Source organism: Apus apus, chromosome 2 (assembly GCF_020740795.1).
Source record: "Apus apus isolate bApuApu2 chromosome 2, bApuApu2.pri.cur, whole genome shotgun sequence".
Lineage (NCBI taxonomy): Eukaryota > Metazoa > Chordata > Aves > Apodiformes > Apodidae > Apus > Apus apus.
Window position 1 is genome coordinate 68,468,193 of NC_067283.1, and position 17,932 is coordinate 68,486,124.

At 45.1% G+C, this 17,932-nt stretch overlaps 1 protein-coding gene across 2 annotated transcripts in view; it reads right to left on the reverse strand.

Moving 5' to 3' along the window:
• DSP (desmoplakin) overlaps nucleotides 1-4,877 on the reverse strand; it is a 38,810-nt gene extending 33,933 nt beyond the window's left edge. For both annotated transcript variants that reach the window (XM_051612123.1, XM_051612124.1), the window contains exon 1: nucleotides 4,690-4,877. In XM_051612123.1, the coding sequence (XP_051468083.1) occupies nucleotides 4,690-4,877 (188 nt within the window). The remainder of the gene's footprint in view (nucleotides 1-4,689) is intronic.
• Between the last annotated feature and the right edge of the window lie 13,055 nt (nucleotides 4,878-17,932).

The window sequence follows — 17,932 nt, forward strand, 5'->3', positions numbered from 1 at the left end:
ACGTGAGGAGTTATGAGAGCCCACATCCCTGGAACACAGCAGGGTTGAATCCTGGTGCCACTTACTTATTCAAGCAGTCAAAAGATTTCCTAAGTAATAATTTTTTCATAAATGATATAACCTCAGTAAACACTCCACTTGCACCCTTACAGACCCAACCCAGTCATCATCACTGCAGAACCCCAGGGGCAAGGAAGAAAGCCAGCTCCCTTCTACTTTCTCATTTGCCTCCAGCTGCTGAAGATACCTGCACACCCCCAGCATAAATGTCTGCAACGTGGAGGCTGCTCTGGTTTCTGCCCTTCTTAGCACACAGCAAGAGGCTCCTGTGTTATCCAGGGGGCGATTAGAGAAGACGTGCAAAGGAGACGTGCAGAAACACATCCAGGAGCTCTGCAGAGCCTTCCAGCTGCTTGACAGCTCCTTAAAGCTTTGGAAGCACAAAGGGGACAATCTTGGCCTAAAGATCTGATTTAAACCAAATTAGAATAATCCTTGTTAAATGTTCTGATTCCTCCACAAAACTGTTAGCCTGCAAAGTTGTGGCTTTTTTTTCATTCAAAAAGTAAAGGAAGCTTTAAAAAAGGTCTTTTTTGCAGGTCTAAAGTATCCAGGGACTTCCATAACTCAACAGTGAGAGCAAAACAATAGCACTTTTTTCCCCCCCCCCCCCCCCCCCCCCTTCATCCACACAGACTTGTTTGAACAAGCAACAGATTCATCAAGGGATTACCTGGTATGCCCAGGGTAGGCAAGTCAGAAGAAAAACCTGACCTGGAATCTCCATTCCCAGCACACAGCCTGCACACACCCATCCAGCACTGCCTGCCAGTTGGGTGTGTGTGCCCCTGGAAACACACAGGAATAGGCTGGCAAAAGGCAGCAAATCACAATAACCATAAGACTAACCAGAAATCAAAACACTATAGCACAGCTTATTTTCCTCCCCTCAAAGAAGGTGAATGCAAGTGTCAGAAATTAATGAGAGTTTCCCAACTGGGTTCTTCCCATACATCTCTGCTCTTACTAGGATCAGTTTTGGCACACCACCGCCTTGCCAAACTAGTCTCATCTGCTAGGTATGCATAATGACAAGAAACCCTAAAAGATGTCCGTGTCTTTCACGATTTGGCTCTAAATACCGTAAGAAATGTGCAAAAATTTCAAAGCCACTGGTGAAATCTTAAGATCCCTGAGGCTAAGTGCCTTCAGAGCAATCCAGGTTTCACAAGAGATCCTGCCACACCTATTCACAGAAAATCCTCACCCTTCTTCCCACTGGTATTAATCATCAGAAGCCAGACCTGTGCAGTGCAGCAGGCTGCAGCTCTGGGACAGGGAGGTGCACAAATGCAGGGTCCAGCCTGGCCCATGGAAATAAATACACCTCTGCCAGGGGCTAGCCACTCGAAATGCCAGTAAATCCCTTGCCTGACAGAGGCTTTCACACCTGCAAAGGTATCTAACTTGAAATCTCAGGCATGTGCCTATGAAAAGGTGAGTTGGGTAAGTACAACGTGGTTTTCTTACGGTGTGGCAGCCTCGGAGCTGCTGCTGAAACCCATTTCTTGGCCAGCTTGAGCACAGCACAGGCTCTGCTGAGCATGGCAAGTATTCAGCAGCAATTCAGACACTTTCCTACTCCATCTCCAGCTGCCCACAGTTTTGTTTGTCACTGCTGTGGCACAGGAGCTCAAATGGGACCTACCACCCACCAGGCCTACCACCACTCAGCTTAGCCAAGATCCTGCAGATCCCTGCAAGACAGATGGGAATGGCAAAAATGTGGCTTTCAATCTGTTTTCTCCAAGTTTACTTTGTCTGTCAGTCCCTGAAAGTAGTGTCAGGGCACAGGATGTGAATTTCTAACTCCTTTTCTAACTTAAAGTACAGAAGTTATAGCAACTCATAGGCAAATTGTGTACATTGATTTATTTTCCTATCACTCAGAGACCATGAATCCTAGGTTATTTTTTCCCTAATTTGAGCAATGACAAACAAAACTGCAAAACTCACCACTTTTTTTCCTTCTCTCACAGCACATCAGATTTTATCTCCCTATAGCAATGACATTGATAAATATTTGACTGATGAATTGCCAGTTTAGGTGCGTGTGACTCACTGTCAAGCTGAGTATCTGTACTCTGGGCCAAGCTCATCCTGAGTTCCCAAGCCAGAAGAAACAGGGAATGTTGTAAAAGCACCTGGCTGAGCCCTAAGGGTAGGGAGCGTCTTACATTGCTCTGTGAGTAATGTAATACTCAGCACAGACTTGTTTGGCAGAATACGCCCCAAAAGTTACAAGACTAGACCCCAAATTGAATTCTGCTGCATTTAAAACTAAGTTGCAGTAATTCTTCCCATTGGAAAAAGAAGCCTCAGTTTTTTTAAGTTCAGTAACTGCCACTAAACTTTGGCACGGAAGGTTATCAGTCTACATGCAATTATTAAGACCAATTCCACAGAGAATGGCCCTGATCCTGCAAGCACAACATGCACAGGACTAGGATTTAGTGGATTTTCTGCATACAGTGCATGTGCAAAATCAGGTGTGACTGCTTTTTTTTTTTCATTAACTGCCAATGGAAATCTAATTTTGTGTTGTGGGGGACATTGTCATTCAAATCAGCACTAATTTTAAAAAAACCTATGCAACTCAGTAAGATGAAAAGACATGTTTTGCTAATAATTACTTGAAGTATTTTGTATGGTCAGATGTTTTCATAAACAAAAAAAAATGTAAATATATCTATATATGTATGTATTTTGATCTCACTAACAGGGGTCTTTAGGTCTATGCAGAAGCCTCACCATAAAGTGAACAGGAAATTTCACTGCAACCTTGTTGCCAGAAACCCCTTCTGAAAAAGGAGTTATGAATATTATGTTATAGAAAGTAAATTAAAGGATGTTGATAAAAGGCTGTTAACCTCTTGATCAGGTCTATCCTTTCCTTTCTTGCTACTCCACCACTGAATACTAAAGAAGAGCCGAACAAACTAAAATATGTAATAAAAAACCAAGAACGCTACATTAAAGGAAGGTATTTCTCCTCCAGTGAAACAGAAATCACTCTAGTGGATCCAATGCAGTTGCACCAAAGTAAGCCTGGGAAAAACGAGAACAGCCTGGAAGTAGCATATTCTACCATTAATTCTCTTGTCTGTCTCCTGTAAACAGGAGAGGTATTCGCAGTGGAGCACCAGTAGCAAAACAGATCCTCACAAGTGCAATGTGACAATGGGATTTAGGAGCCCTAGTATGTGCACTCTCCCACGATTAAGTACTGAACTGTTCGAATTACACAGCACTAAACAGGTATTCTCATAGTACTGTAAGAGTAAGCAGACATGATTCATCATCAACTAAACTTACTTGTGAACACACCAAACTGAAAGTCAAATGAAGAACAGAACTAAGAACTGGACAAAGTAATAAACAAAAAATAGGTGGAATGAAATGTTTTTATTTCACTCAGTGGTCCTCCAGCAACAGGTCTCACACACCTAAACAGAGTGGTATGTGGTCTCTAGGGTAATCTTAGTTCTCTTCAGCCATTTATAGAACTGCTTGATTTAACAGAGCCTGTCCTCATCTGCTATTTACTCTATCTCGTTAATTCTCATCCTTCCACAATCTAGTAATTATGGACTGCCCATAAAATTAGGGGACAAGTTTTAACACATGTTACATGACAGCACTTCTGGATAAATTCCTCAATCAAAGGCACTGATAATTAGACCAACAGGTTTCACGGAGCCATTCCACATGTAAAAAAAAAAGAAAGTAATCACTGGCAGTGTTTTGTATAGGTGCCTTATCAACACCAGTGCTGTTTCCTTCTGCTGACTATCTGCTGCCTGCTTTTCAGTGAACTCCCAGCCAAGGGATTTAATGGAGAAAAGTCTTCACGACCACTGCATTTACTTGGCCGGAATCAGATCTGCACGGATGGATGGTACAGCTGCTTCCATGAAAGTGGGTGTTCTCCAAACCAGGATTGACAGCCAGTACCCTGCCCGCAAGATCTTCACTGTGCTCACAGCAAGACGGCGAGCAGAGAGTTAAGAAGGCAGAGGGGGGGGAGCAGACTGGATCTTTGCTCCCCAGCCACGAAATACCAGGGAATCGCTGCATAAAAAAAATCACAGCCTTTAACGCCCGCGCCTTGCACAAGCTAGAAACAAACTGAAGAACTGACAGCAGAACGACTACCTCTAGTTAGAGATGTTTTATAGCCCCAGTTACGCAGCTGCCGGTGAGGACAGCGAGAGCTGAGCCAGGGCGTGAGGTATAAACCAATTTACCTCGGTACAGCTATTTGGCGTCACCGAGCCGAGCGGGACCTTATCAGCAGGGAACTGCTGGGTCCGCCGAGCCAGCACGGACGCATTTGCAGCCCGGAGAGGGGACACCCGGGTTACCACCCTGCCTTTTTATCCCGTTACTCTCTTCACGCAGAGTCCCCACCAGAAAGTTTCTTTTTAAAAACGTAAAAAAAAAAAAAAAAAAAGAAGTAGAAGTTCTTTGCTTGCATTTAAAAGCCTTTTGGAAGTCAGCCCCCTAAGCGGGGGGGAGGGGGGGTGGAAGAAGAATAAAAGAAGGCTCGCAAGCTGGGATGCCTAGGGAAGAGCAAGGCAGGCAGCTCGGCTAAGGGGGACCCGAGGGAGCGGGGCGTCCCGCACCTACCCGTATCCGTCGGAGGCGTAGTCCCCCCCGTAGGTCTTCTGGTAGTAGTAGGTCTTGTGGGTGTGGGTGCCGCCGCCGCCCCCCACCAGGTGGGAGCTCACCTCGTAGCGCAGGTCGGTGCCCGAGTCGGCCCGCGCCATCCGGCCCAGGGTGTTGATCCGCGGGTGCGACCCGCCGTTGATGCTCATGGCTGCGGGAGGGGGCGACGGGGAGAGCGGCGGGCAGACTCAGCCGGAGCCCACGGGGGACAAGGAGGCATTCAACCCCCGGCAGGCCGTGCCGCCTGCCCCTTGGCAGCCCTCCGAGGGCCGGGGAAGGGCCGGTGCGGCCGGCAGGGGAAGGGCGGGCAGGGACCGTGCGCGGCGGCGGAGGCTGGTGCTGCTGGTGGTGCTGGTGGTGGCTGGAGCGGAGGTCCCGGCGCGTCCCGTCCCTTCCCCGCCGGCAGAGGAAAGGCAAAGCCACACCTTTCGGCGTCGGTTTTAAGCGGCGCTCCTGGGCGTGGAGCAGCCGCCGCCTCCCCTGCGCCCTCCGAGCCGCCCGAGCGGCCGCCCCGCCGCGCCCGGCCCGGCCTCACCTGCCCGCAGCCGCCGTGTGCCTCCCCCGGGCACCGCGGGGCTTCCCGCAGCCTCGCACCGGCCTTTCCACCGTCCTTGGAGCGTGGCCCGGCCTCCCAAGTGGAAATTGGAGCCCACGAAGAACTTCTGTTTGACCTTTGTCTGGATCGTGTCACACGCTCTGTGAGAGAGCGAGAGAAGATATCTAGGAATGGGTGTCTAAACTCAGGTTTTTTCCCTCCGTTTTTTCTTGATTCCTGCCTTCTGGTGCTCTGAAAGTTAAGCTTTGCTCTTAAAACCTAAAAAACCCAAGCCAGATCCTAGAGACAGAATGGGTTTGATACATCTGTGTGCATGCAGGCTGTCAGCAAAGGCAGGTTGCTGTAGGATGCCCAGCCGTGCCTGCCTTGTCACCCACTGAGCACTGAGTCAGTCCCAAGGGCCAGCTGAGAACAATTTCTTAGCTACACTCAGTGGAGCTGCCTCAGCTGGTCTGGCCCCTTGTCCGTGGCGTCAGAAGACAGAGAAGACGGCCAGATTTTAAGAAGCGGCAATCACTCACGGATAAGCCTGCCAAGCTTTTCTGAGGTAATCAAGAGGCTTTTCATCCCAATGTGCAGAACAGGACCCAGGACCCAGGACCCAGCCATATGTCCCCTGGTGCTGTACAATGGTGCATGTGCTGCAATTTTTTTAACTCACGGGAGATCACCAGCAACCCACTCCATCCATGAATTCTCTGGCCTGTTTCTGTCTTCCCTGCACTGGTCATTTTCCTGGTGTTTTAGATGCAAGTGACAAGACACAGGGCAGTGAATAACAGCTACACAAACAGGCCAGAAGGACTGAACTGTTCAAGAGAAAATCAAATGAGAGCAATTCTCCTCAGTGCCACTGAAACTGCTGGGGCTCTGCAGAGGCACCACAGAACAAGTTATGTGAGAACCTGCCCTGCTGCTGGCGGTGGCAGTGGGCACAGCACAGCGGAGGCAGAAGAGCTCCTCCAGGTAGAGGTGGGGTTGTTTGGTCCTGAAAGGCATCCTGACAGCACTGCCCGGAGCTCTATGGAGTGCTACAAAGAGGCAGAATGCACTTGGCTATTATCTCTGAAGTCATACAGTGATTTCTGTATTGTAATATATATGCTGCATTATATATAAAGTGAGTCATTATACATCAGTGTTTATACATATATATGTGTGTATACTCGTATATATATGTATATAGGTACATATATATGTGGATTTGGGGTGCTTTTTTGAATAGAGATTACATCTGCACAACTGGATGATTTGACATTACATTCCAAAATCATTAGGGAGCAGAATACAAAAGCAGTCAGGATGAGTAAGAAAAAAAAAAAACAAAGTAGGCTTAATACTTTAAAGAAGGAAGTTAAAAGTTAGAAAACAGATGCAGAATAGGAGGGAGATACAGAATGAGGGAAACTTGAACTTTATGCCTTGATAGTCCAGTCCAAACTTTTTGAAACATAAATATAGATCACTGTGTTAGTGCCACCAGCATGCCCAAAAGTGATATTTTTGAGTGGTGATGCCTCAAGACCACCACTTCTATTTAGATATACCAACACAAGGGATTTTTTTCAGCAAGTCCCTTTGAGAACTGTCCATTTATATGTATGCATATTTAGAAATCCAAAAGTATTACACTGATTTGGGGTTCTTGCTGAGTTTTAGCACCACCTCCAATCAGCCCCACCTCTCAGCTTGGACTGATGTGCCAGCTCAGTGAGACACTCCATTATCTGTGATGGAGACAGCATGTGTGTGATACACCCAGAGGCCTGGGTGAGTCACTCTTACCTGGACATGTAGAAAAATGTACTTTAATAGCAAGTGGATTCAGCAGGTCCTGCTTGCACAATTAGCTCCACTGAAATGGAGAGGATAAGACTGAACTGATTCTGAAAACAGCTCAGTCCTCCTAGCTGAACTGTTTTCATACATGGCAAAAGGAATACAAAAGTAAATACAAATATTTTTGGTTGCTGAAACAGTCTGTTTTACTTGAGTGCTGCCCTAAGTGGAGTCGGTTATCTTGAAGCAGGATCGAGTCACGTGGGTATTACTTAAAATTCTACCGACTACAGGAAAATAGCAGTGTCATAACTGGAAGATCTTGCCTAGACCTTGCTCCACTGCTTCTGAAGATGCCTGGTCCTGATGCATCTAGGGTTACATCCTAAGTTCCTTAACTTTCTTCCACTTAAAAGATTTTGTGAGGGTGAATGTCCAATGAACTGCAAGCCACAGAGTCTAATTTTCCTATTAAGGAAAGCTCCATGAAGGAGAGAATAACATGCAGTAATTTGGTTTGAGCATGAGTTTCTTGCTCATCTCCCTTATCAGAAGGTAGTATTCTGCTTCTTAAGACATGGATACATAAAAGTTGTGTGGGTCTTAGGAAACCCTCTTTAAGAAAGTCAGTCTAAAGAAAATGTAATAACCTTCATGGCCCTCCTCTGGACTTGCTCCAACAGCTCTATGTACTTCTTGTGTTGGAGGCTCCAGAACTGAACACAGCACTCCAGGTGGGGTCTCACAAGAGCAGAATAGAGGGGCAGAATCACCTCCCTTGACCTGCTGGCCACACTTCTTTCAATGCAGCCCAGGACACAGGTGGCTTTCTGGGCTGCAAGCACACACTGCCGGTTCATGTTGAGCTTCTCACCAACCAACACCCCCAAGTCCTTCTCAGGGCTGTTCTCAGTCCATTATCTGCCCAACCTGTATTTGTGCTTGGGATTTCCCTGACTCAGGTGCAAGATCTTGCGCTTGGCCTTACTGAACTTCGTGAGGTTGGCACTGGCCCACCTCTCAAGCCTGTCAGGGTCCCTTGGGATGGCCTCCCCTCCCTCTAGCATGTCAACCACTCCACACAGCTTGATGTCATCAGCCAACTTGCTGAGGGTGTACTGTCCATGTCACTGACAAAGATGTTGAACAGCACCAGTCTCCATTTGGACATTGAGCTGTTGACCACAACTCTTCCATTGCAAACCACCCAGCCAATTCCTTATCCACTGAGTCGTCCATCCATCGAATCCATGTATTTCCAATTTGGATACCAGGATGTTGTGCAGGACAGCGTTGAATGCTTTGCACAAGTCCAGGTAGATGACATCAGTTGCTCTCCCCTTGTCTATCCATGCTTTATACATTATACTAGGGGTAGGCATAATCTGTCTTTTAAAGTTTCAGAAAAGGATCCTTCCCAACCCTAAATGGTGCACCCAAAAACTCTCTCTTAGGTTAGACTGCTGGATAGTGGATCTTTAACTATTCAGGGCAGTATCTGAGGTGAAATTAACAAGCAGCACTTGTCCCTGTCTATATCAGGGAGATGTTGGTATTTTAAGAACTGGATTCCCAAGGCCTCACTGAAATTCCCCTGAATGACTTGTTAATTAACAACTTTTAACAGTAGATGCCAGCACACCCCCTATTCGACATGCCATCTTTGGAGCTCATTGAGTGACATCCTGTCTTTAATGTCCTCCTTGCATGGAGAAGAACCTTGCATGGAGAATACCTTTAAAAGAGCTGAAACACACTGATAACCAGTGACATCTGACATTCAGAGCCCGAATCTGAATATGACTTGGTAACTGATTTCCATTATTGTAGTTTGTGAAAATTCAGGTCTGGCATTCCAAAGAGAGATCAGATTGTCCAGGTAAAACAGCACGTGACTCCTGTGTTCCTAGTTCCTACACTTTTGGGCAGTAAGGACAAGTTTGCACGTGCAAGCTGCTGATCTGGCTATGTGCCTTTGTAAGGTGATTGCTGTGCACCACCAGTCCTGTGCAAGGGCTGGCTGGGAAGCAATAGGTGAGGCCGAGTGGTTGCACTCACAAAGTCTGTGTTCATTACAACATGATGGTCAGTCCTGGGAGTTTCCACTTCCTCACTTTACTCAGGCTGAGCTCTCCCCAGAAGACTCACAGTTAACACTGCTGAGTTGGCAGCCTGAGCTGCTCTCTGCACAGGAGTAGAGGCTCACTAGCTGGTGCCAGTAGCAACACCTCTATGGTGACTGCAGAGGTGGTCTGAAATATCATTAATAACAACCCGAGAGGGCTCAGACAATTTACTCAAATATCTGTCTGTCATGGGGAAGATACATCTTAAGTGCACACAACTGGTGCCTAATTATGGGCAGATTTACAGTGCCCTGCAGCACAACCCTATTGAAAATGTAGATATGCCCTAGTGAGTGTTTGGGAAGGGCAAGGAATGGCTGACACAAGGCACTCAGTGTGCAGCTGTGACTGGGCAAGCCTGGGACTGCCTGCCAAGAGCTGTCATTCCCAGGTCCCTGAATGCCTGCTCTGCTCCTTGGAATGTTATGCTACCAGTTTTTGGTAAGGTTAAAATAAAAGTCTTTGAATTCAGCAGGAGGTAATGCATCTTAGGACTGCACAAATCTTTCTATGCTATGCAAAAGTAGAGGGTGTGGTGAAGGATGTGTCAGCCTTGTGAAACCTGCCTGACTACTCAGACAAAAAGTTTCAGGATGCCTCGCTGTTTTGCTTCAGGAGGAGGAGATCAACACGTGACATCCTTTTCCCATCATGGTGCCACCATGGCCAACAGAGCATGCACATGATATTTCTACACATCTCTTGATTTCATGTTGCTGCAAGCAGAGCACCTCAATAGTGACAGTACAAGGTCAGTTATTTAATGTTACATTATTTACAGAATCAGAATCACAGAATCACCAAGGCTGGAAAAGACCTTTAAGATCAACAAGTCCAGCCTGTGAACTAACACCACCACAACACCATTTCTGTTCCTTTAAAAGCTCACTTCACAATTCTGTTTCATCAACACCTGTGACATTTGCTGGAGCTTGAGAAGTTAACTTATAGAAAGATACTTAATAGTGCTAAGCACAATACAAGACTATTTCTGACCAGATATTCCTTAGTAGTGGGACAAACATGTTTTCAGTTGCATGACATGCAGGATAAATGCCTTCATTTGTGAGGATTAATTATTTTAGTAAAACACGAACTTTTTGCAAGGTGCATCTCCCCCTCATTATTCAGCCAGTTTGATAATCCATGTTTGATACCACAGTGTAGCTGAGCCACATGCAGTACAAGATGAGAAGTGGGACAGTGGAAGCTCTCAAGGGAGCCTTACTCTTGCCTCACACTGGGGCTGCTCTATTTTACACCCAGCTGTCTACAAGCCCAAGCGGATAAGGACCACAATTATTTTGTTGATGTCCATCCATTTCTTCTGCATGTGCTCTCGTTCTTGAAAATGGGAGTAAAGGGTCAAATAGGGGCTGCTAAAGTAGCCCTGCAGTTCCCTCTCATCAGTACGAATCTTTCATTAGGAAGGCTGCACATTGTAACAGATGCTTCTAATCCCAACATGTCAAATAACTGGGTTATTGCATTTGCCTGGGGCACTGATAGCCTTATTAAAATGTTACCACCAAAATTAAAAATACCATGTAACTTGTAAGAGGGAATACCAGATCAGAGCAGTTAGAAAGATCCTAAGTATCTTTACCAACTTAATGGAGAAGAGTAAGACTTTTAGAACAGATTTTCACGCACATCTCCCCTATCCTGAAATTTTATGGTGTATAATGGCTGCAGGCTGTGGAAGACAATGGAGAATTGGATCTAATATACACAAAAGAATGCAAATTATCTCACTTTGCATTAGTTTTTGCAAGCATACCTGTTATTTCATGTTCAATTTGTGGGTCATACCACAACTATTTTGATAACAACCAGAGAAGATAAAGATTCAGTTCTTTACCGTGCCAGAAGTTCTGCTTCTCACAGCTGAGGACTGCCGTTGTCATCCTTACAGGTACATTTTGTTCTCCAAAACCCCAAGGCTATGGAGGGCAATTTATCTCCCTGTAGAATTGGAAACCTCCTTACCAAGATACCCTCTCTACAAACTCCAGATGTTATCACAGCGATGTGTGCTCCAGCTGTGTTTGCTTTTACACCCAGCCAGCAAGAGCCCGACACACCAAAGGGAGCTCAGGCTACTTGACAAAAGCAGCGTTGAGAATTGCTTTGTGCTGAAAAGGCCTTGTCAAGTGTGTAAAGCTTGACTTAAGAAAGTTTCCTAAGAGTCTTTTTTTTATTCATTCCAATACTTGAACAGGGCATTTCATTACTTTAAAGCTGGCAGTACAAGTGAGAAGAAAAAAAAAATATATATTAAAAAAAAAAAAATGGTAGCCTCCTTTCTCACACACACATCCCATAACTCTCTAAAGACAAATTTCAGAAATGAGAAGCTGAAGTTAGCCTTCCCTCCTCCCTCCAGTTGAGTCATGTTGAACAGAAATGGGAACTCTTCTGTTACAACCATACTCTCCTACATTAAAAAAGCACAACCAGCACTAAAACATCTTTATAACTGGAGTTGTTGTCATCAGTGGGCCAGAATACTGCAAGGCAGCCACTGGGGATCATGAAACATCTGTGATTACCACAACTTTCCAGATGTGGCAATGTCAATGTGGAAGTGTTCTCCGGTCTAGACCAAGTTCCAATGCTGCTTAAGTTTCACTCTGACTTGCAGTGGAATATTCACCTCCTCCTCCTCACAGTCCTCAGTCTATAGTGTTGCTGCTCAGCATTCAAGAGCTGCTGCACTTCACTTCCTTGCCCCAAACACCTACACAAACCTTGTAGTTTAAATAGCAGAATCAATTGCATTTAGTTTTCCACCTTCTCATTCTCTGCTCCATGTAATTATAGAAGTCTGATAAAGAGACCAGAGGATTAGAGCCCTATTATGATATGAGATGCTAAAGAGGCTACTTTGCATTAAAGTTTTCTTCCCAGGTCTCCATATGTTTTGTGTCTGTGGGTATCTACAATATCTTCTCTATGTAAGTAGGTCTGAGTCAGACATGTGAGAAATGAAATTGTCAATTTATTTCCTTTTTTTTTTTTTTTTGGTCCAGATCCACTTTTCTGTTGGGAGAATTTAGCTCCACTTAGGACACAGCCAGCTATTTCCATAACAATGCTCATCTTTTGCATGATTAGCAGCATAAGAATCAACAAGGCTAATGTTAATGAAAAAATACTTTGTTGGGAAACAGGGAAGATAAAGAATTGCTTTATGTTAACATGAGCTCTTACTCCAGCACTGAGGAATTGACATCTCTCCTCAATTTTAATTTCTGTGTGGATTCCTGGGAAATCACCTCCATGTGGTGTTGCAGGAAATAAGATCAGTTTACTGTAAAAATGCCTCCTTGTGCACATCTCAGTGAAGTAAATGTGAACAGCTTAAAACACCTGTGAACAGATACTGGAAGGCCACTCTATGTGGAATACTATGTAACACACTGTATAAGCTATTTCTTTCAACACAAGCAGAAATTTCACTTGTCCATGCTACTCTGTTAGAGGTAGTATGAGTTTTAATTAAGAGTAAGTCCAGTCCTGCCAGTTGCATGACAGGTATGGCCTTGCCTCCAGGATGGACTCTAGCCACATCCTTGAAAAAATGCCAGTTGTGTCTGCAAGAAAGCAATAAAATAATAATTATGAACTGGGCTACTGTTTACAGCAGTGTGCTTTCTTGTGCTGTTGTAGCTAATGCATTCTGTTGACACAGACAAGAACAAGAGGAACCACAACCTGGCTCTTCTGGGAGAGGCAGGGATACCTGGGGCTTGCTCTACCTGCCTCTGAACTAGGCAAAGAGCATACAGGGAAGTGGCATGAGACACTGCAGCCAAGGGGAGATCCTCTGCAGCAGCTCTGGGCAGCAGGAGGAAGGGTTCTGTCATATATGTTAGACATACCATGCTGTAAAGTTTTGTCTGCCTCATCAGGCCATCATTTTTTTTTTTTCTGGCCTTGTGTGTGCAAGCACTGACTAGTACTGGGAAGTTCCTGATACCACTAGGACAACAACAGAACTTCCTGGTACTAAACAACATAAGTACTTCCTTCCCAGTTTAAGAAATCACAGAATGGTTCAGGTTGGAAGGGATGTCATGAGGTCTGTAGATCAACCTCCTGCTCAAAGGCTGTTACAAGAACAAGGTTGCTCAATGTTTTGTCCAGCAAGGTCTGAAAACCTCCAAGGATGGTGCCTGCACATCCTCACTGCCTGTTCTGCTGCTTTTAGTCCTCATGGGGAAAAGTTCATCCTGAAACATGGCTGAACCTTCTCCTGTTTCACTTTATGTCCACTGTCTGTTGTCCACTCATCAAGCACCATTGTGAAGAGCTTTGGTGGCTCATAGATACGGAAAGGCTGCTTTTAGGTTCCCCTGAAGATGTCTCATCCCAGAGTTGGACAAGGAGTCCCTCAGCCTCTCTTCAACTCCAAACCCCAACCATCTTGGTGGCTTAGTAATAAATGTATCAGCTGGTGCCAAAATCCAGATGCAGTACTCTAGATGCATCTAATGAGTCCTGCTTAGAGGGGGGTAATCACTCCCCTCCATCCAGTTGCTGAGCTTCTGTTGATATACAGCCCAGGCTGCCAGAGCACGCTGCTGCCTCGTGTTTAGCCTTACTGCTCAGCAGAACCCCTATGTCCTTTCTGTGCTGTTGCAAGGAGCTACTTCACCCTGGTTGCAGGACTTTGCATTTGTCCTCATCAAATTTTGTAAGGTTCCTTTTGGCTTCTTCCTCCAGCTGCCCATGTCCCTCTGAGTGGCAGCCCTGCTCTGGAACACGTTGATTGCTCTCCCCAGTTTGGTGTCAGCTGCAAACTTGAGGGAGGTGCATACTGTCTCCACTTCCACGTCACTGACAGATATTAAATTGCCAGAATAGATCCCTGAAGAACTCTGCTTGTAATCCCCTCCAGGTAGAATATAAACCCTTTAAACACAAACAAGCCAGTTTTTCACCCATCTACTTACTGATCCATCTGTTCAGACCAGAATGTTCCAGCTTAGATGCAAAGGTGCCGTAAGAAATCATGTCTAATGTTAAGTTAAAGTCAAGGTAGGTAACAACCACTGTTCTTCCATTATCACACAGAGAAATCAGGATGGTGCATCAGGGGAAATTCCCACTCAGCATTAGGGAAAAATAAGTTTACCATGAGGGTAAACATTTGAGCAGGTGCCCAGAGGGGCTGTGGAGTCTCCACCCTGGAGATACTCAAAACCCAACAGCCCAAGGTCCTGAACAACCTGCTGTACCTGGACCTGCTTTGGTTAGGGGTGAGATGAGAGACCTATAAAGGTCCTGCAAAGCCTGTGTGATCTGATGATCTAACTGTGGTAGATCCATGTTGGCTATTCCCAACCACCTTCTCACTCATGTAACAAAGCTGTCACATTCACCACTGTCCTTCAGAAGGGTTTAACAGCAGCATGAACCCACAATATCCACCCTGGAATGTCCTTATTCCAAAGGGCATAAATCACCTCCTTCATTATTCAGTAGCATACATAGAAGTTCTGGCAAACTAGTAGAAACACTGATACTTCTGTCTTCTGGGGTGGATGAAGACAACACTTTCCCCAGGGGAATTTACTTATTTAATTTATTTAATTCTTGTTGCTGGATAATAGCTTTTAAGGTAAGGTGGAGTTATTACCATTGTTTTTATAATAGAAGAATAAAGGATATGGTTGTGTCCAAGTGTTAGACATCTCCACATTCCAGTATGTTAAAACAGTAGAGCTGTTCATATTTTCTCAGTAACAATTCTGACTAAATGCTTTCCAAAAACCTCCCCTGTATTTTGGCATCTCTGAGAGATGCCAAATGAGCCAACCTAGTGAGATGGGATGATATAATGACTATGCTAACATTAGAAATGTAACAAACAGAAAACAATGCAAAATTCTTATGAATAAATGGAAAACAAGCAGATTTACAGTTCAAGATTCATTTTCGTTGCTTACAATGTGTTGTAAAACTTTTGAGCATCATCCTCAGGACACATCATCACTGTCATTGTGGTTCCCTCCCTGTTTCACTCCTGGGCCCCTAGATTGTCCATACCACTTATATTCTGGTTTGCCCCAGGGCTTCTACATTGAGAAAATCAACTTACTCCCTCCCAGGGGCCACAAAATTCCCAAGTCCCAGCTCCAAGGACACAAGACACTCCACTAGTTAGTAGGTCAGACTTTTCTTCCCCAGGCGGTCAGGGTTTACTTCCCAAGCAGACCACGGGTTGTGTAAGCTTACTTGTAGTCTCTCGTCATACTAAGATAATAATTTTGCTGTGTTGCTTCATCTGGAGCTGATGAACAGTTTTCTACAGGGCTGCTGGAAGGCTGTTCCAGGGGAAGCTGTGGGAACAGCAGGAGGAGGTGCAGCACTGAATGCCTCAAATCAAAGATCTCTGAGGAAAGGGAGAAAGCATTACTAAGAGGAGCTGATTGGAGAAACCTGCAGTTGTATTGTGACTGTTCAGTATTTTGAAGGGAGAATATACATCTGTTCCCTGGCTAGACGAGTGCTGCAAGCAGGGCCTGGGTGAGGGCTGGGGCTGACTACCCAGCTGTGGGCTGACTACCCAGCTGTGGGCTTGCCCAGGACCACAGCATAACAAGAATCCTGGGGGTTAGTTGCAACCAGATGCCAGTAGTGAAACTTCAGCAGCAGGGACTTCACATGGCCAATGACCAGAATACATGCCAGAGGTCCCAGGCAGCTACATGCTGATATGGCACTGCTGGTGTTATGCTGTCATTATCACAGCATGAAATGGAGCCCAGCAGAGTCCACCCATGCTGCAGTTGCACCTTATGCTGTGGCGTGGACATGCTCCACAGGACAAATGATAATCAGCATAATGATGCATGACATCAGCTGTCCTTCCCACCACCACCTCCTCAGCCTCCCTAAGGATCTCACATTCCCTCTGTGGATACAGCTCTTGAAGCGATTCAGTCCACCATTGTTTTAGCACCAGCCTATCCCCAGGAACACTGGTAAGGATTTTGTGTAGGCTGGCTGGTTCTGTTTTAACCACTGCTCCTACTAACCTTGCTCTGAGCCAATTTTGTGGTTAAAAAAAAACCCAGTTTCCTCTAGAATCATTACACCACTAGTAAAGATAGGGATCACCCCTGGAGTAGCAGTAGGAGATTTGCCTAGAGTCCTCTGTCATAAAACCCGATTTTCTGTGTGTTCACAGAAGTCCAAGTCCTTCACACACAGAGATGCTGTCCTCCAAGGCATCGCTTCTGTGAGAGGTCTGTGGCATGCCCTGGCTTAAGAGGATGCCTGTCACAGATATAAAGGCTTCAGTACTACATGCAGAACTACCTTTAAATAAATAGATAAAAAGTCACACCTAGGGGTCCCAGCATTTTTGTGTTCTACATTGCTATGCTTTCTGGTTTCTGACATCCTCAAGAAGATCAGGTTTTGCCTGTCAAATTGACTGATGGATGTATTCTACATACACTACTACATATTTCATGCATAATGAGAATAAAAACATCCTGTTCCAGGAAAGCGACTAAATTAAATCATTCATTCTTTGGTCTGCATTTCCTTCCCCTTTATCCTTTCTTTCTGTAGACTTTGACAAGCTTCCACAGCTAAGAAAAAAAAAAAACCTGTGTCACATTTACACCAACAGACTGAACACTCCATCGCTGCCTGCCCTTGTTTTGAGTGGGAAGAGCCCATCAGGGTGCTTGTTCTAACATGCATGGTAAGATTTTTGCACCAGCAAACAAATTTTTATCTAGCACGCAGAACATATTCAAAAGGTATTACTTCTGCTGGGACTAGAGGCAGGAATGAGTCACATCTGTTTAATACTCATGAGGTGCCCTGCCCCAAGGAGTGCCTCTGTTTTCCTCCCCTCCCTGTCTCGCGCGCTCTCTCTCAAGCTTTAATTGTCTTGAGTTATAACGCTTTTGAGAAATCACTCTTAAAATTATGACTCCTGTTAAAGTTAATTAGACATGAACTCCGGCCAGGAGAGTGGGGGTAGTTTCATGATTGTTGCTCTAGCTGAAAACAGAAGGATTCCCTGACCACAGGAAGTTCAAAGGACCAGCAGCAGCAGCAGGAGATAACCTCCGTTCCCAGGGAACATCGGCTTCGCTTATGATGCCAGCAGATTTATGACATGAGCTTCGCTCTCATTACCGTTTGGGGTGGGGCCTCTCACGTTGATAAACAGTAGGGTTTCTACAGGGCTGAAGTTTGCAACAGCACCACATATTTAGGCATAGGCGTTTCAGCAACAGGCATTCAGTGCGTTTTGGAGTCTGCTGTCCCTGCAGCTGAACATCGTCCTGAAAAGAGGTGTTGCCCCATGTGACCCATTTGGGGAAAAAGAAAAATAAAATCAAGCTTCAATGAGGTCACATTATTTTGACAAGCAAATTGTAGTAATATTTACAAATTTACAAACCCAGAAGTCATTTGGGTTTGCAACACTTCAGATAACAAGGGAACTCTCTGTAGACAATATTTGATGCATATCAAAAACAAAGACAAAGCAAACTAATAACCTAAACCGACAACAGGACAACAGTAATGGTAGAGCTGTACACAAAAACACCCTGTGGCAGAATTCCCATTGATGTTTTTTGAACAAATTGTCACCCCACAGATTTTTCTTAAGCTGTTTCCTTGCCTAAAAGTAATTTCAAAGTCGTTTGAAAGATGAATAATATTCTTATTGATTGAGTATCAACAGTGTATTTAGCTATGTATAAAC